General features: G+C 51.3%; 1 protein-coding gene across 2 annotated transcripts; it reads right to left on the bottom strand.

Annotated features, from left to right (window-relative positions):
• Window positions 1-141: 141 nt before the first annotated feature.
• EDC3 (enhancer of mRNA decapping 3) lies at window positions 142-22919 on the bottom strand. Of its 2 annotated transcripts, none has more exons than XM_030497744.1 (7): window positions 22831-22919; window positions 20343-20546; window positions 18891-19204; window positions 12421-12756; window positions 4876-5029; window positions 3808-4025; window positions 142-2769 (listed from the first exon to the last, which is right to left on the bottom strand). In XM_030497744.1, the coding sequence occupies exons 2-7, from the start codon at window positions 20504-20506 to the stop codon at window positions 2435-2437; spliced, it is 1521 nt and encodes a 506-aa protein (XP_030353604.1). In that variant the 5' UTR covers window positions 20507-20546; window positions 22831-22919; the 3' UTR covers window positions 142-2434. The 2 variants fall into 2 exon arrangements, with proteins under 2 accessions (XP_030353604.1, XP_030353605.1); XM_030497745.1 differs by having other exon boundaries at window positions 20343-20524; window positions 22831-22908.
• Between the last annotated feature and the right edge of the window lie 1891 nt (window positions 22920-24810).

The following is a 24810-nucleotide window of genomic DNA, read 5'->3' as shown; positions in this document are numbered from 1 at the left end:
TCCCTTGTAGGCAGGTGGAGGGGGGGGGCGTTTGTTCCCAGCTGCAAAGCACCGTGGAGGGGGTGGAACCTGAACTGGAAGCTAAGCAGCAGGAAGGCTCTAGAACCACAACAGCCCAAATAACTCAGCTTCACACGCCCAGCACACATGAATAGTTGCACTTTATTTCAGGGCATCCCCCAGTAGTGGCAGGAATTTAGTCATTACAAACATCAGGTCACAAATGGAGTATCAAGCAGTGACAGAGTGCAGTGATCTTCATGTGTCAGTGACCAGAGCAGCACTTGTGGCAGTTCCTGGTGGGGGTAGAAACTATTGCAAACACAGCTAGAAAGTGAGCTGGGCTTTGAACAGGTAACATGGGGAAAGGGGAAGAAGGGACCCAGCGCCCTGCCTGGGTCTCTGAGTGCTTCAGGAGAGCTCCCCCCTGCACAGGAGATGCATTTCTGCAAGTATCCAGAGGGAAGCACAGCCAAATGCCCAAATCTGCTCTCAGCACCAGCCACTGTGAAGTGTAACCGTGCCCAACACAGCCCAAAGCCTTGACCCTTCCTGCCCCGTTAGTGCTCAGTGTGGGCACCCCCAGTTCAAAAACCCAATCCAGAAGGGGCAAGGAAAGCAGGAATTGAAACAGCAACCTCTTATCGAGTGTCTTGAGCAAGGAAAGTGAAAATAAGGGGACTAAAGCTAATATTGTACTACGGCAACGACCAAGGGCTGGTGCTCCACCTTTATTGTGCCTCTGCCTCGAGGTTAGATGAAAGAAACAGCCAAAGCAACACAGGAGGCAGAGGGAAGCCAGGCAGAGGTGGCAGCCAGCCCTCAACAGGGACAGCAGCTCGGGGGGACCAGGGCTCCAGCACTGAGAGGGGCAGAGCCCTTGGTCCTGCTGGGGTGGATGGGGCTTGGCCAGGGAAGAGGCCTCAGGAGCTGGAGGGCAAGCCCAGTGCTCCTGTGCCTACAGCCGGGTCTTCCCCATCACTCCCTCCTTGCAGGCAATGTTCATCATTGAAGTACCTGAAGACTCTGCCCTCCTTTGCTGCACTTGGCCTTGGCTGGAAGCAGCTGAAAGGGAAAGACAAGTGCCTGGTGTGCCCCAAGGGGTGAGCATTTACACAAGCAGGTCAACAGCTTTGCTAAGAGAGCCCCTGCTGCCCAGCAGAGCACAGCGACAGAGCAGCTCCAGTGCCAGCTCCCCAGAGAACAGGCACCAGCTGAAGCTCTGAGGCTCTCCAGGCGGCAGAACAGGCTCTGTGCAAGGATCAGGTACCTGCAGCAGCTCGGGGACAGGAAAGGGGCCACAAGGGCAGCAGAGCTTCAAGCACTGACCGCTCTCACTGCACTGAGAGAGCTGAGCACCTCTGTGTGAGGAGAGGGATCCCGCCACACACAGACACACACCCATACACAGGCTTTGAGCCCAAAGGGAATGAACTGATCCATAACTCACTTCCCAAACCACACCGAGTGTAAGAGGGATACTGGAATCACTGGGGGAACTTGTCCAAATATCACCTGTACCACAGAGCAACGCACCAAACTCCAAGTGACATTGCCCTGACACTACCCTTTCCCTGATTCACTCACTCACTGCGCCAGAAAGGAAAAGGAAAATAAACCAAACCCGCCCCAACTATCCTGGCAAAAGTTCTTTTCCACCATCCACCTCCCTCCCACAGCCTGGGCTCCACCACTAAGTGAACAAACAAAAAGCCAACCGAGTACATAAGCAAGTAAAGCCCAGCTGAGGACTTGGTGTTCCCAGAGCGTGTGTGACCTGAGAGCTTCTGGCTCTTGCCACAAGCTTTCCAAAGAGGGAATGTTCTCCTTGAAGGGCTGGTGGGTCCAGGAGGGAGAGGGACCTACAACTGCCTTCAGGAATATAAGGGAGGGGAGGGAGTCCAAAAGAACAACTGAATGAAACCAAACCCTCCCTCCTGCATGACTGCAACAGGAGGTATTCCTACATAACCAGGGGTGCTGTTCCCACCAGGATACTCCCACTGGCTCTACCTGCTCACACGGACAGAACCACAGCTCCAGTCAACAACCCACCCATCACTTGTAGCACTTCCATGTGCAACCCCTCAACGAACACCCTGTGGCTGGGCCTGGTCAGCAGCGGTCACTTGGCCAGGGACAGACACCATCTTCCTGCACCTTCCTTCATACAATGGCACAAGAGAATGCGAACAGCTCTGCAGGAACATTCACTTCCTTCTTTTTTGTTTCATTTTACAATTATTCTCCTTTTTTTTTTTTGTTGTTTTTTTGTTAAATACACAATATTTCTTCTGGAAGGACACAAAAAAAAAACCCCTCTCCAGAACTTCCCATCCTTAAGGCGTCACACGAGTTTACCAGTCAGGATCCACTGCACAGCTTATCGACACACCTCCTCCTCTTCTCTCCCTTCAGAGCCCCCCGGCTGGCTCTAAGTGGAATGCAGGGGGATGACGAACTTGCAGCCAAAGGGGGAGTGGTAGTTGATGCCCACCTCCTGAAAGACCTTCTGGGGAATGCCAATGTCACAGAGGTACACACGCCCTGCCCTCTCGCCCAGCGGCAGCGGCAGCCCCAGCGCCAGCGACCACTTGGCGTCGATGCCCTGCTCCATCTCGCTGATGGGGGGGTCTATGCTGAGGACGGGGGCCCGGTTCTGGTTGGCCCAGTCCACCACCGCCTTGTACCAAGGCTGATCTCTCAGGAAGGCATTTTCATGACAATCCAGGCAGTTGATCACCAGGTCAACGGGGCTGTCGGGGAGATCTGAAACAAACACGAAGACTGGTGAGCGCTGAGGATCAACCTGAAGCTCTGAACTCGGGCTCTCAGTGCCTTCCATCCTTGTGCTGCCAGCAGGTTCTTCACTTCTGCCTCCAGCACCCAAATCCCATTGCATACAGTCTTCCCTTACCTGTCATTATTGCCATCTCCCTGCACAAGGCACTAACACCAATCTTTAAGAGCTCTTTAGCACTATGCAGAACGTTCAGGCTCTCAGGTACAAAACATCATCAAGTGGCAGCCCCAGATGCTGCCCCTGAGCTGGCTCAGTCCGGGCAGCCCAGGGAAGCAGGGGGGTGCTCTCTCCATTATAAAAGGACCATTTTCTAGTCCACAAGTTGAAAAAAAAGGTTATTTTTCTGGAAGGCAGCAACTACAGAAAGGCAGCTCATGGGCTGCACTGCTGCCTGCCCTGCTGAGCTCCACTGAGCAGCACTGACCTGCTCTATATCACCTCTGCTGCATCCCCCTTACCTGACCAAGTCCTTTTATAAGCTAACAGGGAAGTAGCTCAGCCAGCACAGCACAGTCAACACTGCCCTAATGCCCAGGTTCGCTTCTCCCAAGGTTTTAAATGAACCCAGGTTTTAAATGAACCGGGTTTGGAAATAACACTGGTGAAATATCAAAACAGAAGCCAGTTGTCTCACAGAAGATGAAGCATCAGTGTGTTCTCTGGCACAGCAAGAGATGTGAGCTGACAGCTGGTGGGACTAGCTCAGCAAAGCTGCTGCTTGGTTTGAAGCTGCGGTTGGATGCTCATTGACTTGCAGTTTCGATAGGCTGAACAAGGAAGGCCCTTATCAGAAGAGAAGGGCCAGTCTGCTCTGATCCCTGCAGCAGCTTGTTCATACAGGAAACATCTGTACGAGCACAACAGCCCCACTGTCGAACCTCTCCGCTGTCCTGCCAGGCTCTCAGCAGCCACCAACCCATGGCAGTGCCACTAGATGGTGCCAGGGGACCGAGCAGCACAGGTCCCTGTGAGGCAGAGAGCGGATGAGCTCCTCAGCCACCTACCTTTGACGTTGGACACTTGCTGGCCTTGCGTCTTGCTGAAGAGGTTCAACTCGTTGGTGATGGATTCCAGCATCTTGACGAAGTTGGGCAGGAAAAGGATGACGTGGACATCGTGGTTGGAGAGGTGCCGGCCGCAGCTGATGCCCTGCGCCCCCTTCACGTGGGGGCCGCACAGCAGAGCCACCGTGGGCCGCTGGTGCACGTTCTTCGGGTTCAGCCTAAGAGACACGGGCAAAAGGGGGCTGTTAATAACCCCGAGCAGCTCTTCCCTTCTTCCTGCAGGAGAGGAGAAGCAGTCACATGCAAACTGAGAGGTGTTTTGCACATCTTCCGTTGCCTCCGAAGGAGGAAGCCACATCCTTTTGTAGTGCTGCTACGAGAGCTGCTGTGCTCTACCCCCTGAGCCTCAGCAACTGGGGAACACAGCTGATTTATAGCTGTGGCCTCAAGCCATCGAGGGTGGCTGACAGGAGGAGTTTCAGCTGACAGGGTCAGTGCTGCTGGTATGTTGTCGCTTACTGCTCAGAATCAAATGATCAGGTCCTGGTAAAGTACTGCCAAGTAAACAGATGGAGACTAAAGTGGCCAGTAAAGTGGAGAGAAAACAATCTCAGCCCTTTGACTCAAGAGACATTTCTGCTTCTGGGACCCGGGAGCCAAAAAGAAGCCTTTATTAAGTCATTCATCCAAGGTGGGTGGATGTCTGTTTAAACAACCCCTTTCCAGAGAGGGAGTTAAAAAAGCAGTGTGCCCATGGAAACCTGCTGTAATCTTCCTCCCACTTCAGCAGCCTGAGCACCCCACTTGTTTGCATGATTATTTGGGAACAGGCTGACACACGAGCCACAACACAAGTCTGCAAGGCAGTGGGATGAGGTTTTAGCTCCAGAAGTGACAGCTTCCTCCAGCTACAGGACCCCTGATGCAGTGAGCACCCAACAAGCAGCACAGGCATCCACAGGACACCGACCTCAAAGGTTCAGCCTCTTCCACTTCAGCCCCACGCAGCAGAACAAGATAAACTGGGCTCTGCTTAGGGGGGGCAGAGCAAAAGGGAGCAGTCTTTACCTGTTGGGCCCCCCGAGGAGGCTGAGGGCCATCTGGCTGGCGCACACCCCCGTCATCTCCAGCCTCCGCTCCAGGGTCAGCCCGTGCTTCTCAGCCACCGAGAGCAGCTTCTTGTGGAGCTCGTAGGACACGCTTGGAACCACCAACCCGGAGTCTGGGATCAGAGAGAGGGGAGGGAGACAGGGACAGGCATAATCAGAGACCTCTCCAGAATGCTGCTCACTGGGAAGGTTTTATAACAGCACTTAGAAGTAATGAAAGGGAAAAGGTCTATTAGCTGCTAGCAAGCATCTCCACAACCCAGGAAACCAAGTTCCTTCTGAGACCATTCCATGAATCCAAACTAGAGCAGCAGACTCAGCTTAGTCTGAGTGGAGACAGGTAAATACAACTGCTGGCCTTGGAGTAATACATTTCCACAAAGATTCAGCAGGCAATTTTAGCAACACAAGGGCTGGGAAGGCCTTTTTGACTTCCAGAGTGAAGATTAAAGGTTTTCTTACTGGTCTCCAGGCCACCGGTGCTTTAACCCACACCCATGCCCAAACACACAGCAGCATTCCTAATCCCTGTCAGTGCCAGAAGAGCAGCTCTGAACCAGATTTCCCACCAAAAGCAGCTCAGATGTATTATGCTTCCTGACATCAGGAGTGACCAGCCTCAAACTTCCAGCCCTTAACCCACCATCACAGCCTCTTCTACCTCAGCAGGTAAGAGAAACACAGACTTGAGGAACTGTTCTGGATGACTCCTGTACTTTCCTTCTCCAAGCAGGGACTGACTTTCACAGCTGAACCCTGCAGCAGCATCTCTGGGCACCCTGTGCCAGCGCCTCAGCACCCTCACAGGGAAGAGCTTCTGCCTCAGAGCTCATCTCAGTCTCCCCTCTGACAGGTTAAAGCCATTCCCCTTGTCCTGTCCCTACATCCCTTGTCCAAAGCCCCTCTCCAGGTTTCCTGGAGCCCCTTTAGGCACTGGAGCTGCTCTATCCCCTTGAAACTTCCTCCTGGATGTCCTTAACTCTCTCCCAGCGAGGGACCTGCACAGCTTAATTCCCTCCCCACACAGGACAGCCACACAGCTGGGGCACAGCTGCCAGCAAGAAGAGCTCTCAGCTCCTTCTGTTCCCACCATTCCTAAGCATTGCTCCCAGCTAAACAAGCAATCCCAGCAGAGCAAGGGCTCTGGAACTTTACTCTTAGCTCCTGCTCTGGGACAGGCAGATGAGGTGCACAGAGTCAGGCACGATGAGTCCCAAAGGCCGAGGACTCAGCCTGACACATGCTCCAGCCCAGGCCCTCCTCACCCTCACACTCCCACCTCTGAGCTCAGGGTGCTGGCAGCCTCCTGAGTGCTCACCATGGCAGGGCCCAGACCTCCTGCACCCATGGGAAAGAGCCGTGGGAACACGATGTGGCTCCGCAGCACCACGAGCTCAGAGGGGACCAGCCGCAGCGAACGCATCCGCTCACAGAGGAAACTCAGCAGTTCCTCGTGGGCCTCGTACATCATGAGAACCAGTCGTAACAAGCATGTGCCATATTCAAATGAGAACAGCAGCATGTATTTTAATCGTGAGGAATTGTTTGTACTGCTCTATTTCCCCAGGGCGCCCCAGTCACAAACCACTAAGTCGAGCTGCAGCGGAAACAGCAGGTTTGGTACATCTCGAGGTGAGCAGAGTCAAATGGGAGCATTCCTGCATGGAAACAGTAAAATGCTGGGGAGTAGATCCTGCTGAATCCGTCTGGCCTTCACTTCTGAACTCAGCAGTTGTGCTTTGCAGATACAGAGGGCCCAAAAGTGTTCAAACACTTGACCTTGCATGCTAACCTCCCATTAAGCCACCTCTGATAGCCTTTCATTGCCCGCAGCACACACGCAAGCGGGCACATTCTCAAAGTCATCTCAGCCTCTTGATAGCAGCCGTTGAACATCTGGAGCCATAAGCCACTAATAATCCTAAAGCCACCCCAGGAGTCACGTACCTGCCCTGAGCTCACACCCCTCCTCAGCGCCGGAGTCACGCGAGGCGAGGCTCTGCCTCTGCCCATCCACCTTTTGGCTACTCCATCATGTCTTGTTTGTCAAACTCAAAGGAGGACCTGGAACGAGTGACCTGAGCTCAGGATCTCTCCACACAGGTTGGGGGGCTCACCTGAAGCAGGGGAGATCCCAAACTGGGCTTTTGCTCCTTCTGAACCACGGGACCAGACAGAAACAGTTGATCTATACTCTGTCTCTACCCAATTTAGCACAAATACTGCCACCACCTTCTCCATAACCATCTACAACCTTCTCTCAGCCACTTTCCCCCCAGACCACAAGCTTTAGGAAACATTTATCACCAGCTAGATGCAGCTCAGTGCCCAGTGGGTTAACACAAAGGGGCTTAACTGGGAGCCAGGAGATGAACTTGCATTTAGCATGCCAGTGCTACACTTTGTCCTAATTGCTCCCTCTCAGGAGCAGGCTTAGATGCCAAGAGAACTTCCCTTCTCCACACTCACGCAAGGTCCAACCAGTCCAACTGGCTTATCAAAACCAGGCCGAGGGAGTTAAATAAACTCTGGCAGAAAGCAAGCAAGGAGGCGACGTGTAAAGCCCCAAACAATAACAGTGCTGCACCAAACCTGAACACCTGCCAACCTTAATTCTGTTTGGGTTGGACACTGCAGCTTTATTGTTCGGTAATGAAGGTAATCAAAGAAATTAGCTCAGGACTTTGAATATTAAATAAATGTATTTTACAGCTGCCTGGAAAAAGAAAAGGGCAGCTACAGACTGAAGAGCTTTGTGACACGCAGAGCATTGCTGAAGCCTGAGTAAACAGCAAGGATTCTCTGTTTGAGGCACACTGTCCCCGGCACTGCGAAGGAGTTCCCTCCTCAAGCTTCTCTATGCAAGGTTACACACACACTGCTTGGATTAAAACACCCTGTGCCAGCAGAAGGACTGAGCTAAATCTCCACAAGTTAAGCAATTCAAAGGGTTTTCCCCCAAACAAGCCCAAAGCAAGTCCAAATGCCTCCAGTGCTTGAAGCTGCAGGGAGAAAAGCAAGGCTTGCTGCTAGAGTAGCTCATAAGCCCCATGTTTTCTCTGCACTATTTCAGTCCAGAGATAACACCAGGGGAGCTGCAGGTATGAACGAGATGGAACTAGACTTGGGATCTCCCAAAAGCTCTATGGAACACTGAGAACTCTGTCTTTTAGCAATAAGCAACTCCAGGTTCCCAGGCCACACAGCTCCCAAGCTGCAGCTACGTGATGTGGGTCTAACTCCAGCCCACTACAAGCACATTACTCGCTGTCTTTTGCTGGTTGCAAAGCTGGAGCCACCTGCCTGCAGCCTCAGCAAACCACAGTCCCTTGCCCCACAGACATGAGTGATTTTCTCCACTTATGGGCTAGGGTTTTTAATGTAGTTTAATCATCATTATTTTTAATGAAGACCAATCCTGCGGGAGTTCTGGCTGACCTTCCAGTGTCAGCCTCTCCCTGAACCAGTGCACAATTCACTCCAGCTGAGCAAAAAGCCGTCTGAGGGACAAAGAGACTCTGCTCCATGACCACTTTGTTTTCTCTTGTGGTTGGATCAAGTGAACTTCATTTGCACTCTACTCAAAGGTCCCAGAAACACTTCACACATTCAATACACACAATTGCTGTAAGGCAGTCATCCATAGACTGAAGAGCTAAAAGCTACAGAGAGTAGAAAAGTCAGTCAAGGACATGGCACACACAAAACCAAGCCATCCTGTCAGCACCACCCTCGCAGAACAGGCTCAGCTTTAGTTTTGCAGCCTGACCCTGGCACATAAGCTCTGGCTGTCACACTGATCCACTCCTAAGCACCCATTTGATGCCCATAGTTCAGGTGAGGGAGGTTTTAAGCCAGTGTAACCATAGAATCATAGAACTGTTTGGGCTGAAGGGAGCTTAAAGCTCATCCAGCTCCAACCCCTGCCACAGGCAGGGACACCTTCCACCAGAGCAGGTTGCTCCAAGCCCCTGTGTCCAACCTGGCCTTGAACACTGCCAGGGATGGGGCAGCCACAGCTTCTCTGGGAAAAGTCTGTGCCAGCGCCTCAGCACCCTTGCAGGGAAGAGCTTCTGCCTCAGAGCTCATCTCAGTCTCCCCTCTGGCAGGTTAAAGCCATTCCCCTTGTCCTGTCCCTCCAGGCCCTTGCCCAAAGCCCCTCTCCAGGTTTCCTGGAGCCCCTTTAGGCACTGGAGCTGCTCTAAGGTGTCCCCTTCAGAAGCCTTCTCTTCTCCAGGCTGCCCCAGCCCAGCTCTCTCAGCCTGGCTCCAGAGCAGAGCTGCTGTCATGAACTAGAACCCATGGTACGTGTGTGGTACGTGCTAGCAGCAATCAAACAAAGGTAAGAGGAAAGGAGAGATGAACTGCCACAAAAGGAACCATTTGGACAGCCTGGTATGCTTGAGATGATATTCTAGAGAGACACCAACGATGAACTGAGACACTCCATCTGACTGCAAACTGAGCTCCAACACACCTGCAGGACTTTGGCTTTGCAGTTCCTACCAAAAGACTTGATCCCAAATCATGGTGCTGCTCAATCAGAGGTCATTCCAAGGCTGCTGACCAACAGAAGGAAAACAGATAGACACACGTTTAAAGACTAATTATATATTTGGGAGAAATTCATGTGTGAAGCCCTAGGGATGGCCTCAGTCATGATCAGGGACCTGGAAAGCTCTATTAGCTTCAGGTTTTCACTTTTGTTTGGAACAGATCCCCCTCTTCACTCCCTGCTTACCTCTAATGTCTATTTGACAGCCTGGCTCCAGAAAATCAGCTCCCAGAAAAGCACCCCAATGAAGTGTTTCTGCAGCTTTGTTCCAGCCTACACAACTCAATTCCTCTTAGTAATAAAAGCACAGACTGAAGCCCTGCAGATAGTCCTCTGGAGAACCGGTACCAGCAAAACTGCTGGGTTTACTGCTGCATAATCCTGGTTATTCCCCAGCTCCATGGCATAAAAGAGCATTCACTGACTTCTTCCTCTGCCACAGTGACAAGAGCTGGGTATCAGCTGGCTGCCAATCCCCAGCATCACTTTGTGCTATCACAGCAGACAGAATAACCACTGTATCAGCCAGAGCTCTTAAGACAATCATCTTCAGGACTGGCCTAGGGTGAAGAATTTACCAAGTACTTATTTCTCCTATACCTAGAAAGCGCTTTTTGCAAGTAGACCTCCCCTTAGGGGTCCAGAGAAAAGTCTCCAGGGAGAATTCTGAAGCAGGAAGAGAATTCCTGCCATAGATACATCCAAAATGATGCCTTTTGGGGCTTTAATTTGAGCAGCTGCTGCTCTTTGAGCCACTCAGAGGCATGCTGCTTGTAGCTCAGCATCCTCCTTCCAGCTGCTTAACAAAGAAGCCAGGATTTGCTTTTCCAAGGGACAGCCCACCATTCCTCCAAGCACACTGGACATCTTTTTGTCAGCAGCAGGCAAGTTACAACTGTTGACAAGAGCTTTTTGCTAGTTTGCCCTTAGCATTTCCTAAGCAAAAGTAAACTTCCTCAGTGGACACAAAGGAAATCACCCTCTGTGGGAAAACCACGGGGAGAGACACAGCACTGGGACACTGTGATCATCATTCCCAGGCCTGTGAATGTGCCCTGCTCAGCACAGGCGACAGGGAGCTGGAGCTGTCAATACCCTGCCCGTTGGGTGACACGACAGCTTTTCTTCCAAACAAATCCAGGATTCCATAGGGGACACTAATCACCCAACAGCAGCTAATGAGGCTTGTGAGACCCTGCAGCTATGGAGGGGAGTCATGTACCACCCTCCCAGGGCAGGCTTGCCAAGACCAAAACAAGCTCTTTCTCTGGGCTGCTCCCTTCAGCACGCTGCAACCAGGGAGCTGAGAGTTTCCATCACAAAGATGATGGAGTTTAGCAACGTGCTTTCATTTCCATGCCCTGAATTTACTCACTGATGCTTGCTGCATGGCAGGGTTTTCCTCCCAGGACCTGTACTGCTGCAACACAGCATCAGCCTTACTTCTCAAACTGGCAGCTAGCAGTAGGTTAGCTTTAGTTCCAGATTAGCTGCACATAGAAGCCCTGCTTCCTCTCAAGTAAAACCAGCTGGAAGATGAGTTGACAAGGAGTAAATGAAAAAGAATACTAATAAATGAATATTTATCCACAAAAATGAAGAAGAGCTTATTCACCCAGCACACAGGCAACTGGAGAGCTTCTTGCCACAGGACACTAGAGAGATTGAAAGCTTGCAGAGATTTATAAAGCAATAGGTTAAATCAAGCAGAAGACAAAAAAAGCCTCATCAAAAGCTATTAATAGTGAACTACCTCTTCTGCTTCAGGAAGGCTTAAAACTGTGAAAGACAAAGCACTCAGGGAAGTCTCATTGTGTGGTTGCTCTGTTCTTTCACTTTTCCTTAAGTATCCTTGGAAACACAATACTGAGCTGGGCAAGTTCTGCTATGACCCAGTATGTTCTCATCTCATTTGGGAGACCAATAGGAAGATGGATGACAAATGGAAAGCTATGATATCACTGTATAGCAGAGCCATTACAAGACTTGTTTTTTCACACTAAAAAGCAACAAATCCTTACAAATGAATCAGCTTCCTTCTCTGAAGTGCTTCACAGCTGGAGCTTCTTGGGCAGAGCAAGAATGAGAGATCAAGGAGCTGATCACACCTCAGCTCAGAGGCCAGGCCAGCAGGGTATGCACTGCTCATGTCTCTCTACAAAAGTTGATTTTCTTCTTATGGGGAAAAGAAATGTCCCTGGAAGGCTCAAGTTCCTTCACTCCTACATTTTGCAAGTGCTAAAAAGGAGGCAGGAGAGCACAACTAGACTGAAGTTACAGGGAATTTGTACCTAAATGTGGCATAAAGCACATGTGCTGTACAGCACGTGAACACATATAAATAGATTGCTTACAGTAAAATCTCTTTCATGCAGCAATGGGCAGTAAGTGGGGGAAGACCCCACCTAAACCACCTTTTGTACAATGAATGTTTGGAATTAGGGATGGGAAGAGCCAGAACTGTTGCTTTTTACACCAACAACATTTTAAACTTCCCCAAAACCACGTGGAAATCTGTAACTACCACCCAAGGAGCACCAGAAGCATGTGAAACCTCCTGCCTTTTAGCAAGAGAGCACAAATCATGTGCTACCAGGTACCAGAATCCTGAGCCCACCCCAACCTCTCACGAGCCAGCGATCACATCCACTCAGCTTCATCAAGCTACCAAAATCCAAGCAAGGATTCAAATCCCTCCTATTTCTTGTTATCCCACCAGCAGTTTTATTCCCTCCTGGAAAACCACCTACCTTGTGCCCTATCTGAGGATTTTTTTATCTAGGTAATATTGCAAAGGTTGTATGTAGCTAGAAGGCACAGATCCAACCTTACGTAAAGAGATGCCCTTGCTTGTACCACATTAAGCTGACAGACACCCCCTTGGGGAAAACAACGCAGCACAGCAAAGCAGGAGAGTGTCCATCCTGATCAGGAAGGGACATGGCATACCCGTGCAGAACTCTTTGTTAGCATTCTGGGGTACAACAATCCTTCTGTAGACTATGGGCTCTGACTCCAGGATGTTCTCGTCGTGCCGATAGCGAGCTGGTTTCTCGTTGGGGGTCCCCCGGGACCGGGTGCCGCTCCTCCTCTCATACGTTTCAATCTCTTCGAACACAGCTGCCTTGTCAAAAAGGGCCAGGTTGCCTTCGAAATCAAAATCAGTGTCTGGGATCTCATCAATGTCATCCCCAAAGCACTCGTCATCTTTGCTCTTCATCTGCCCGTTTTTCAGGCCGCTCTTCTTCGGCGTCACTTGGTTCGGGTGACGGCTGCTGGATGACCCTAAAGGAAAAGCAAAACAAGTTGGAAACGTGGCATAAATGGGCAAAGCTACTTTTGTTCACACGGATTTTCCCCCAACACGTTTGTTAAGAGAGGGGAGCTCGTGCTTGCAGCCCACAGACCCAAGGGATACTTATTGTAGAGCTCATCTTTGGCATTCCTCATGCTAAGGTCCACTAACAGAAAACACAAGAGCACCAGGAAAGACACTTCCAGGGACTTTCCACCAGGAAGGCTGGCCACAGGAGCAAAGTAAGCATTTCTCCACATTTGATTTCATTAAAGGTGGTGTGTCCCATTAATGATAAGATAAGCAGCTAGCCATGATCCAAGATAGCTTTCCTTCTACACCGAGCTCATGCTCACACAGGCACGGGGCCCAAAACCTACTTTGGAATTTCCCTAAATTTCAGAATCTAACATAGGTGTTTCCCTTCCTAACACACTGGCCACCTATTAATGATCTTTAAGGAAGAACTTAAACCCCTGAATATCAAGTGTTTCTTTTTCCTCACACTCGCTATCACTAAGTACACATTCCCATACCTCACCCCTATTTCATTCTCCTCCTTCTTCAGCCCCTTGCATGTTTAAGTGCACTTCTTTCCAACCACAAGTCATCCTGAAAGCCCGATTTCCCTGGAGTGAGACTGATGAAAGTCTCCTTGCTGCCAGTAGATCAGGGACTGAAACAAAACCATATGCAATGAGGAGGTCAACATATCCCTTTACTTGCTTATTTCTTACCTTATTATTCAGCTCACCCACAAACTTGGGTCCTAACTCAAACTCAACCCTAATATTAATCTCTTTGTACATCCCTTGTTACATTAGCAACACCTAGAAAACATTTCAGGCCAATTCCAGCAATTTCAGGTATCACCTACAGCATCCAATGGATGGAGCTATCACAGCAAAACTGCTTCCTCTACTAAAATACTTCTTGTAGTTTAAGATGATCACTATGGAGAGTAACATATACAAAGGAGTTTATTGACAGAAACCACTGGAAACAAAGTGCCACCAAGTTACCCGGATGATGTGTGCTCTTTCTGTACCTCCCCAAAAATGAAAATCAGCCTGTTTTTGTCTTTACACATTATTACAACCAGTGGGAGAAGACAGGAAGAATTTGGATGGATGCTCTGAAAACATCCCAGAAGATCTGCAATAGGCACAGCCTTGACAGCCTCCCACAAGGTTATTTGTCACCTTTAAGTGCAGACAAGTCTAGTTTGGTCCTGAGAAATCCCTGGCAAGGGTTACTTGTAACCTCGGGTTGACTGGTGGAGCCCAACAAACCCGAGCTCCCGTCTCCCACATTTCCAAGGTGTGAAATCCTCCACTCCACCGACAGGAGCAGCACTTCCTCTTGAAAGCAATGGACCTTCCTCCTGTCAATTGTTTCTACACGAGTGCTTATTCATTTCAGGATCAGGACAGGAATATTTAAGACCAACATGCCCATTTTGGCCAAGTTAACAGCAGAACTCAGCCCTCTACAGCAAAGGCATTCGGTAGGTTAATGACACGACCTAAATTGCTGCTGTTAACTCCAGAACACCCTCACAGTTACCTGAAGCCTACATAGAAAGCACTAGAAAACCCAGGTAGTATCTCAGACACTTAGAGGACTTTGTAAGCTCTGACCAACCTGGTTTATAGCGTGATACTGAGTCCACCTCACACCACATCTATCTTAGGCCATGCTGAAAGATGACTTGCTAAGGATGTGCACTTGGGTTTATGCCCAGTTAGGAATGCATTGTCTCAGCAAGGATTTTCGCCTGTTTATTTTTCCCTCTATGTTAGTGTGTCACTTGGTTTTCCAGAGAACTGTTTGGCTGCCTGACCTGAAAGCTTTCCCTATAGCAAGGCAGCTCGTAGAACTGCTCAGCAGCTCCTTCTCTGGAGCCCGTCTCAAGTTCAGGAGCTAAACTAAATAGACCTGAACACTCTAAAACACCCCCTCTCAAAAAGCTGCTGCAGCTTCAGGTTCCAATGATTCCAATTTCCCGGAGCCTTCTCTTCCCCAGGCTGCCCCAGCCCAGCCCTCTCAGCCTGGCTCCAGAGCAGAGCTGCTCCAGCCCTCGCAGCAGCTCCGGGGCCTCCTCTGCACTCACTCAGCAGCCCCCGAGATGAAAACCCAGACAACACAACAGGCTGGGTTCCCCAAACACTCACAAACTCCAGGTCAAAGCAATCATCATGAGTTCAGATGAACAAGCTAAAGCCTCCACTGCCCACAAAGGCAAAACAAGCCTTGTGTGCACGTCAAGCGCTAGGAGAACCCGGTTTGGTCCTGTTATCCAACAAGAGGTTTACACCCATTGCCAGTTTCTTCCACAAACAGCTCCTCAGCTGACCCGAAAAGCAAACCGTGGGGTGAGCTGTGCCACTGGGCACTGGATGCAGGGCACAGAAGCAGCTGAGGCAAGCAGTGTTGGAATGCTGCTGGAACACAAAGCTGTGCTAGAAAAGCTGGGAGAACAATGGCTGGAAAGCTCCCTGGACTCCCCTGCAGACACAACAAATGGGAGCCAAGGCCATACCTCATCAGAATGAGCTGCTGTGGTGGGCAGCTCCCTAATCCAGAGCCATGGATGCCAGCTCAAAGCACTGCTGAGCCATGCAACCAGTTCTCTTTTCACCTCCTCACACAGGATGCACAGGACACGGCACAGGCCAACCAGCAAAGTTATGTGGTGTTCCTCTTAGAGCATCACCCTCTAGACAGGAGAGACGACTGCTGGCTGAGGAAAAGAGGAGAAAAGCCTACAAGAAGGGCCAGGGAAGGTGAAGGGAAAACTCAGGTAGAAGAAGCTGACATCAGGCCAACAGGAGAAGGGTCCACTGCCTTCCAGGGCACCAGTGTGACACACCAGACCAAGCCATTCCCTGAAGGCTGCTATTCATAGAATCGGAATCAACCAGGTTGGAAAAGACCTTTAAGATCAAGTCCAACTGTTCCCCAGCACTGCCAAGGCCACCACTAACCCATGGCACTGAGGGCCTCGGCTACACGGGGTGTGAACACTTGCAGGGACGGTGACTCCAGCACTGCCCTGGGCAGCCTGTTCCAATGCCTGAGCACCCTCTGGGGAAGGAATTGTTCCTCAGCTCCATCTAAACCTGCCCTGGTGCAGCTTGAGGCTGTTTCCTCTTGTCTCATCCCTTGTTCCTTGGGAGCAGAGACCAGCCCCCTCCTGGCTCCACCCTCCTGTCAGGCACTTGTAGAAAGTGATAAGGCTCCCCTGAGCCTTCTCTTCTCCAGACTAAACCCCCCCAGGTCCCTCACAGAATGAGTTTTATCATAGAATAGTTTGGGTTGGAAAGGACCTTAAAGCTCATCCAGTTCCAACCCCCTGGCACGGGCAGGGACACCCTCCACTAGAGCAGGTTGCTCCAAGCCCCTCTGTCCAACCTGGCCTTGCTTCCACAGCATGATACAAGCAGCTACACAAAGCCAGCCCTTCCAGCCCAGCTCCTTTGGGATGGCAACTCCCAGCATCCTGTGTGTGTATGTGTGAAGCTCGTTAAGGAACAGCACATGGCTCCATGTCAAGTTGGCAGCTCGATGCCGTGCAGAGAAGCGCCTCCCTCCAAAGAGAAACAATACTTCCCAGGCTTTTTTTGTTCCTTGGGAAAAGAAAGCTTTCATGTACAGCACACAAGCAAACATGAAGTCTCCAGCAAGCTGGCTGCCTTCCTGAGAGATCCCGGTGGGAGCTGTTGCTGCCAGCCCTGGCACAAGTGAGCCCAGTGCCAGCATGGCACAGAAGCCATTGTTGGGAATCCTGCCTTGATATTTGTTGTTTATTGATTCCAGTCACACAAGTATTCCAAAGGGGGAGCTTTGGGCCTGACTTAGCACGCTAAAGGGCATCGAGAGGTCGACTTCCAGCTGTCCTGAACCCTGCATGACTTCAGTTCTAGGTGACGCCTCAGCCTGTTCTTCCCCAGACGCCTGCACCCACCATCACCACAGAGCCAGGACCTCTTCTATCCCCCTCCTGAGATTCACCCATCGTATGTCCCACACTCCAAATACACACATTTTGAGGGTAAGAGTTCACTTCTCTACCTCATTTACCCTAAATGAATCCAAGCTATCCACCAGACACTGACAAAACAGCATGAAGTGAGGTTATTAACCCTCCTCCTATATGCTCCAGCCAGCCAGAATAAAGCAAAGCAGGAGTTATTTGTGCTATTTAGGTAGCCAACGTTGAAGTTGAAACAAGCTCTTCTAAAAACCAAAGGAACATACTCAAACAATTAAGTGGAACTTAGGAGGAGTTAGGGAATTAAAATCCCAAGCCATTAACCTTAAAGGAACCAGAGCTCTCTTCCTACAGCAGGCACCAGGCAGTGTTTAGGCTTAGGCAGAAGTAAAACACCCAAAATCAAAGAGGCTTGATGGTGGTTGGTCACCAGGGCGTGCAATGCCTCCCCCTCACATCACTCTGTCCTTCCTCCTCCCATCAACCCCCTTTGGCAACCACAGCAATGAAGAGTTAGAGGAAAACTTCCAGAGGTTCCTTGGGATTCCTCCACAAAATACAGCCCTTGAGCTCCCTGTTTAACTGGCCTTTCCCACCTGGGTTTTGTTCCTTTGCTAAACACAAAAGCAAGAGGTGAGGGAGAACGGATGAAGTCATGGGAATACATTGGATACATACGGATGCTTCAGCAATGAAGTCATGGAAATAGGTTGGATATCCACTGATGGTTCAATAACTGCATGAGGAAGACCTGGAAAGGAGCATAGCCTAAGGGGGCTTTAAGGAAGAAAAGAGAATATAGCCAATTTTGGCACCAAGCAAGAGCTGGCTGAAGAGTTAATGAACAGAATAAAGATGAGGGATGCTTGACTTGGAGATGTGCTGATTGTATCTTTACACCATCCTCATTAGAGCTCTTACTGTGTGTTTTTAACACCACCGCCAATAATGCTGGGAGTTACTTGTAGAGTGATGTTGTAAGAGGTTACAGTTATAGAGGCTTTAAATAGAAAAGCTTGGTAATATTGCTATATGTTTCCAGTTCCTTTTAGAGGAAAACTGGAGGCTGGCAATTGGGCAATTCTCAAACAGGAAGAATGAGGAAATCACTATTCAGCATTACATTTCCTAACACCGGATGCCAGGAGAGCAGAATAACCCACATAGGGAATATCTCCACTGACTAAACTTAGATATTGCCTTTAACAAAAAACCCCCAAACTGTTAAAGAACTATTTGCTTCATACATAAACAGGCATCGACCACACTTCTCTCAGAAATCACAGCAGAGAAAGCACTTTGCATACTCCAGATCATACACGGGATTAAATCTGTGAGGATTACAGGATGATGCGAAGGCAAGTGCCAGACGTTTGGAAGATCTATACTTGTAACACTTGGAGGCACAGCTTGCGAAGGGAGGGGATTCTACCCCTCTGCTGGGCTCTGGGGAGACCCCCCCCCCCCCGCAGTCCTGATCCAGCTCTGGGGCAACAGCACAAGAGGGACGTGGAGCTGCTGGAGCGAGGCCAGAGGAGGCCCCGGAGCTGCTGCGAGGGCTGGAGCAGCTCTGCTCTGGAGACAGGCTGAGAGAGCTGGGCTGGGGCAGCCTGGAGAAGAGAAGGCTCCTGAAGGGGACACCTTAGAGCAGCTCCAGTGCCTAAAGGGGCTCCAGGAAACCTGGAGAGGGGCTTTGGACAAGAGCCTGTAGGGACAGGACAAGGGGAATGGCTTTAACCTGCCAGAGGGGAGATTGAGATGAGCTCTGAGGCAGAAGCTCTTCCCTGTGAGGGTGCTGAGGCGCTGGCACAGACTTTTCCCAGAGAAGCTGTGGCTGCCCCATCCCTGGCAGTGTTCAAGGCCAGGTTGGACACAGGGGCTTGGAGCAACCTGCTCTAGTGGAAGCTGTCCCTGCCCGTGGCAGGGGGTTGGAACTGGGTGAGCTTTAAGCTCCCTTCAACCCAAACCAAGCTGGGATTCTATGAAGTCTTTCTCCTCACTATTTAACTTCCTCTTTTCCAGACCTTCAGGAGGTAAGCCCCATTTGAAACATTCTTGAGGAAGAAGGAAGACGCTGCAGCCATAACGCAGTGGTGAAAAAGAAAGTTGTGGGATAACATGGATACTCACAGGAATTGTGTCTACGCCGGAAGCCTTTGGACTGAGTGAGCGTTTCCACGTGCCGATCCATGTAGCTTTTGGAGCACTGCTGCTGTGGAGAGATGATAATATCCTGGTTCTTGGTGTCCGTTCTCCTCGGGATGTTCTGTGGAGCGCTGCTGGACATGGGCTTCTTTAACGCTTTCCCAGTGCCATTCTGACTGGGACCCACCTGGCACCCAACACCAGGGATGCCCATCTCTGTCTGGGGCAGATCCCCACACTGTCTCTTGTCCCCTGGCCCTGGGATCTCCAGGATTTTCAGCTCTGTAATGTCACCTGCCCTAAAAACAGGGAAAGAAAAAGCAGACATGAGGAATTTGGCATTTGAGGTACCTCTGCGAGAAACAACCCCTGAAGAACAATGTGCAACATTGTACAGTGGGGTTTTCTGATCAATAGAAAGGAAAAAGGGATTTTAACACCCAAACACATAGGATTTTTCCACAGACATCAAACTGAAATGGCCTGAATCCTCAAAATAACAGTGAGTATTTCTACACTGCACCTGGATTTTGTGTGAAGGGTTCTGTTCCCAGCTGGAACAGGCAGCACTCAAGCAGAAAATGGAAGCAAGTGACCTTTGCAGAGATCTGCACTGGTTTAACAGTTTCTAGACACTTCATTCATCTTAGCCTTGAGGCTACTATTCCATTTAATCCCTTTCTCCAGTAATCCACCCTCAGACGAGGGTAATTCATGCTCAGACAAGGACAGTGCTTCCCGTTTCCTCAGAAAAGGGATAAAGAAAACCAAAGGAGCACTGGGCATGAGCCAAAATCATACAAAGCAGCAGTTACCAAGAATTCCATTTGCACTGATGGTGAGAAATACCTCAGAAATTAGGGGCTTCTACTCAAAACTTCAGTATTTGTCCCACTGGGGTATAATAAGAGCTTGTTACAGACTTCCATGCATCTCCTAGAATCTGGTCGTCACCATCTTTCCCCAGTCTCTTTAAAATCCAGAGAAAAAGAAAGATTAAGAGTGTCAGGGAATCAATCTTAGTTAAAAGTGTCTTAACAGGAAAACTGTTAAACCAGTGAGGATCTCAGTGTCTAGGTTGTCATGATATGCCAAGGAACAGGAAAATGGCCAGTGATGAGTGACTCTTTACCCTTCTTTTTAAGCACAGTGTTACCAGGAGCTGGTGGCAAAGAGCTCCTGAGAGTAACACTGCAGCATCAGTTCAGCTTCTTGGTTCAAAACTCCCTCTTGTCTATGCAGCACAAAGCACATTGCAAGAAGCAGGAGGGATGGAGCTGGATTTGATAACTGCACCTCATTGCATCGGGGCAATAACACCACTCAGCAGCACCTTAAATTAAGGCAAAGAGCTCATTTTTTGAGAAAACCAACCCAAACCCATGCCAACCACCACAGAGCTGGGGAAAGGCAGGAAGGGGACAGCCAGCCACTAACCTGAAGGTGACTTCTGGCACGAGGCACTTGACCCCATTGTGGAAGGGCCGTGTCAGGGAGATGGTCTGGCTGACCTGATCCACAGCAGACACTCGTCCTTGGTAGACTCCCAAGCTCTCTCCACAGTTAATTGACACAATGCTCCCAAGCCAGTCCGTAGCCATCTTTCTGGCACACAATCACTGGAAAGAGACACAGGCCTGGCTGTAACGAGATGCAGAAAGTGACAACCTGAATCAGCATCAACTGTATCCCCCAGCCCAAAGCCTGGCTCCCACCCAGGCTCCGGCTTTGTCAGCTTCTCCCTTCTTTGTGGGGCGGAAATAACATCCCAGCGAGTGTGTAAATCCCTGGATGGGGCTTTGCTATACCAGTGTGACACAGATCACTGTTTGCAGCCCGAAAGAAATTATCTTCTAACTGGATTCAAGCTTCCAACAGCAATATTCGGCATTTAGTTCTGTCTGTGGCCATTCTCCCTGGAATTTCAGGGAGTTTTTAGAGTTTTGGCACAGGAACACTGGGCCAGAAGAGCTTTTGTGACTACTCAGCAGGGAGAAGATTCAGCTCTGCACACACAAACGAAAACCAACACCTTTAAGGGAACAGATACAGAAGGAGAGGAGGGAAAGCCAGTGCTGGAGTCCAGGATAAAAGCCTTTGCGCTCTCCACAGCCAGGAATATCAGTATTCCTGCCACAATTAGGAAGCTGCACTCCTTCCCAGCACTGAGTTCCACCAGAACACGGGGGAGAAAATGCACTTTGTTCAGTCCCACGCGATTCCCTCAGTCTTGATGCTTGACTGAACTTGTGTCAACACACTCCGAAGCAGCCTAAGCACATCTTTTGAGCTGAGAGCTCTTCCTCCAGACAAAGGATGCAGAAGGTGACAGGCTCACCAGTGCCACAGCAGCAAAAGAGCTGACAAGTTCCTAAAGGGAAATGACCACTGGATGTATTTGCCTTTCATGCTGTAACCAACAGATATTTACTGTCAGGAACACAGAGAGCTCAGGAGATAACCCAGGAAGAGATTAACAGCAGTGTATAAACCCCATTTCTGTGAGAGTTTTAATTCTCTTCAAGCCCTTCCCATCCTGAGCTTCTTGGGAAAAGAAGGAGAAGAAAGCCCTGGAAATAACAAGGATGCAGGTTAGCAGGAAAACTCCTCGTTTCCCCCAGCTTCCAGGGGACTGAAAACAGGGGATGCTTCAAAGGGAAGCTGAATTTGATCACTAAGATGCAAATCCACCAGGACCAGCCTCCTCTCTTCCCTGTTTCTGTGCATTCATATTAACCTATGACAACAATGTCTGGATGCCAAGGTGAGAGCTGATAAAAAGCACTTTCAAAAGGCAAGGAACACATCACCAAGTATCTACAGTAAACCTAAAACTTCATTCCCTTTCCTGCTCTTTGCATCTCCTTCTGCAAACAAGGAGAAGAGCTCAGCACACATCACCACCTTCAAAGGATGCTCTTCACAAACAAGAGCCTCCTTTCACCAGGCAAAAGATAACCTATGTTTGCATTCAGACATGAACGAAACCAAGGGGAACTCCTCATCTCAAAGATTTCTACTGCTTCGTGCAAAAATCACTTAGAAAAGGGAATGAACAACACATGCAGTGAGTCATTTACAACATCACACATGAGAAACACCAGCACTTTGTGTGGTCACACACACCTGGAAAGTCGAACCTGCTGTCTAATAGTCTGTCATATATTCCAGGCTTTGCCATACAACTCACAGGTATCTTCTCCCCCACACCTCTTTGAGCGGGTATCGCTGATAGCCTGACATTACTGCCAGTTGTAAAGGAAAGCCAAGGCTTACTCTTTAATACACAGAGTTCATAAGCAATATCTCAGCACCTTCTCCCATCCCTGGCAGTGTTCAAGGCCAGGTTGGACACAGGGGCTTGGAACAACCTGCTCTAGTGGAAGGTGTCCCTGCCCGTGGCAGGGGTTGGAGGTGGAAGAGCTTTAAGGTCCCTTCAATACAAACCATTCTATGAGTCAACAGCTTCGCACACCGGGCGCTGCTGCCTGACACGGAGCCACAACACACGCTCTCCCAGCTAAAGGATGCATTAGCACCGAAGTGGCTTCCCCCACCCATGAGGGAAGCAGCCGCAGAGACCCACCAGCGCCGCTCCCGGCACACGGGCAGGCACCGGGCACCCGCTCCCCGCGGGGCGCACCGCCCCGGGGCAGGGCAGAGCACGGGGACCCCCCGAGGGGAGGCACACGGGACCCCCCAACCCGCGGCCGCGCCGCCCCGCTGGGGCTGGAGCCTGTGGAGGGCCCCGACCCGCCGCCCCGGCCCAGCCTCCCCAGCACGGCCCCGGCGCCGCGGCCGCGCCTCCCCGGGAGGCCCGGGGGAGGGGCCCAGCGCCGCCCCGCGGGTGCCGGCGGGCTCCGGACGGCCCGCAGTGGGGCGCGGTGGGGCCCGGCGCGGTGCGGGGGTCCCGGCCCCGCCTCACCTGGCCCCGCCGCCCGCTCCCGCCTCAGCGCGGCCTCTCCGCCTCAGCGCCGCTCCGCGCCTCCGTCACTTCCTGCCCCGCCTGTGCCAGCGGCGCCCGACCATAGAGAGGGCGCAGGGCGGGGGGGGGCGGGAGCGGAGCAGTGGCGCACGCGCGCGAGCGCCGCCCCGCGCGTGGCGGGAGTCCCCCCACCGGCTCCGACGTGCCCCCCCCCCATCACCGCCCCACCGCTGTGACCCCCCCCCCATCACCGCCCTATCGCCGTGACAGCCCCGGCACCGCCCCACCGCTGTGACCCCCCCAGCACCGCCCCACCGCTGTGACCCCCCCCGTCACCGCCCCATCGCCGTGTGAACCTCCCATCACCGCCCCACGGCTGTGACCCCCCCCCATCGCCACCCCACCGCTGTGACCCCCCCAATCACCGCCCCACCGCTGTGACCCCCCCATCACCACCCCATCGCCGTGTGACCCCCCCCCCATCACCGCCTCACCGCTGTGACCCCCCCGGCACCGCCCCACCGCTGCTGGCACACATCCTCCATCACGAGTCCGTGACCCCCACCCCACCTCCTCGCCTCCATCGCATCTGTGTCGCTGCACCCACACATTCTCTGCCGTGTCTCCATCGGCGTCACTGCCAATGTCCTTTGTCACCTCTGTCACACCTCCACCCCTTCATTCACACATCAACCCCACCACCTTCAGCACCCCTCTGACACCGCCATCGTATCACACTTCCATCACACCTCCATTGCCTGTCACACCTCTATTGACCCTCCATCACCCCCTTCACCTCTGCCACACCTCTGTCACCTCTCCATCACCTCCGTCACCCCTTCATCATACTTCCATCACACCTCCATCGCCCCTGCGCACCTCCATCACCCCTGTCACCTCCATCACCTCCATCACCCCTCTGTCACCTCCATCACCCCATCACCTCCATCACCCCTCTGTCACTTCCATCACCCCATCACCCCTCTGTCACCTCCATCACCCCTCTGTCACCTTCATCATATCCCACTTCCATCACACCTCCATTGCCTGTCACACCTCTATCAACCCTCCATCACCCCCTGTCACCTCCGCCACCCCTCCGTTATACTTCCATCACCTTCATCACTTCTGTCACATAACTCCATCATACCTCCCTCATGTCCATCCCTTCCCCCAGACTCCCCACCCGAGGCATGGGCACATCCACCTCCCGCTTTCTCCTCAGCTCCATTACCCCCAGCTTTCCGCCCCAGAAGCCGGAGCCTGTTTTGCTCGTTACTGGGAGGAAGGAGCAGGCGGGGTGCGGGATCCCTTCCCCAGCTGCTGTACACGGAGGCTGATGAAAATCACAGCCATAGAACCACAGTTGGTAACAATACTGTGAAGATGAGCCAGGTCAGGGTGGGAGGAAGGCTCCTCTTCTCCAGAGCAGCCTTTCCAGGCCACAGCCGCCACATCCAAGCTATCCCTGTGGTTGTCCATCACCTCCTGGTGATGGATGGAGTCAAACAGCCACCTTTCTGCTCTTACTTTGATTATAGCCTTGGATGGGGCAAAAGCAGCTCCCACCACAGAGCATCCCAGGGCAGGGATTTGGGGAGGAACATGCTTTTCAGCACAAGTTTGCCAGGATTCCTGATATTATAACCCGGTTCCAGGCATTTGTGCCGCAAGCAAACATGCCTGTGGGGCACGAGCTGGAAACCCTGGAGGGGTGCCCTTTAGGTGTGCACAGACTCCACTTTTCCATACATTCCCTCATTATTTGCGTGGCAGTTTAATGTTTATCACCTTTTTTAAGGGGTGTTATGCAAAGCCTCAGAAATAACCGTGCTCTAAGATGGGGAAGAGCAGAGCAGGTGGTGGTCCGAAGCATCACCTGCCTGAAGGCTCTGAAACACTGTTTTCAAGCTCCCAATTCATTTATTTTCAGGGATAAAAGGGCCACTCTTGTTTTTTGGTGAAATCCTGAACCAAACA

Source organism: Strigops habroptila, chromosome 9, assembly GCF_004027225.2.
Source record: "Strigops habroptila isolate Jane chromosome 9, bStrHab1.2.pri, whole genome shotgun sequence".
Classification (NCBI taxonomy): Eukaryota; Metazoa; Chordata; class Aves; order Psittaciformes; family Psittacidae; genus Strigops; species Strigops habroptila.
Note: the sequence above shows the minus strand (reverse complement) of the source record. Positions and strands in the feature narration are given on the sequence as shown.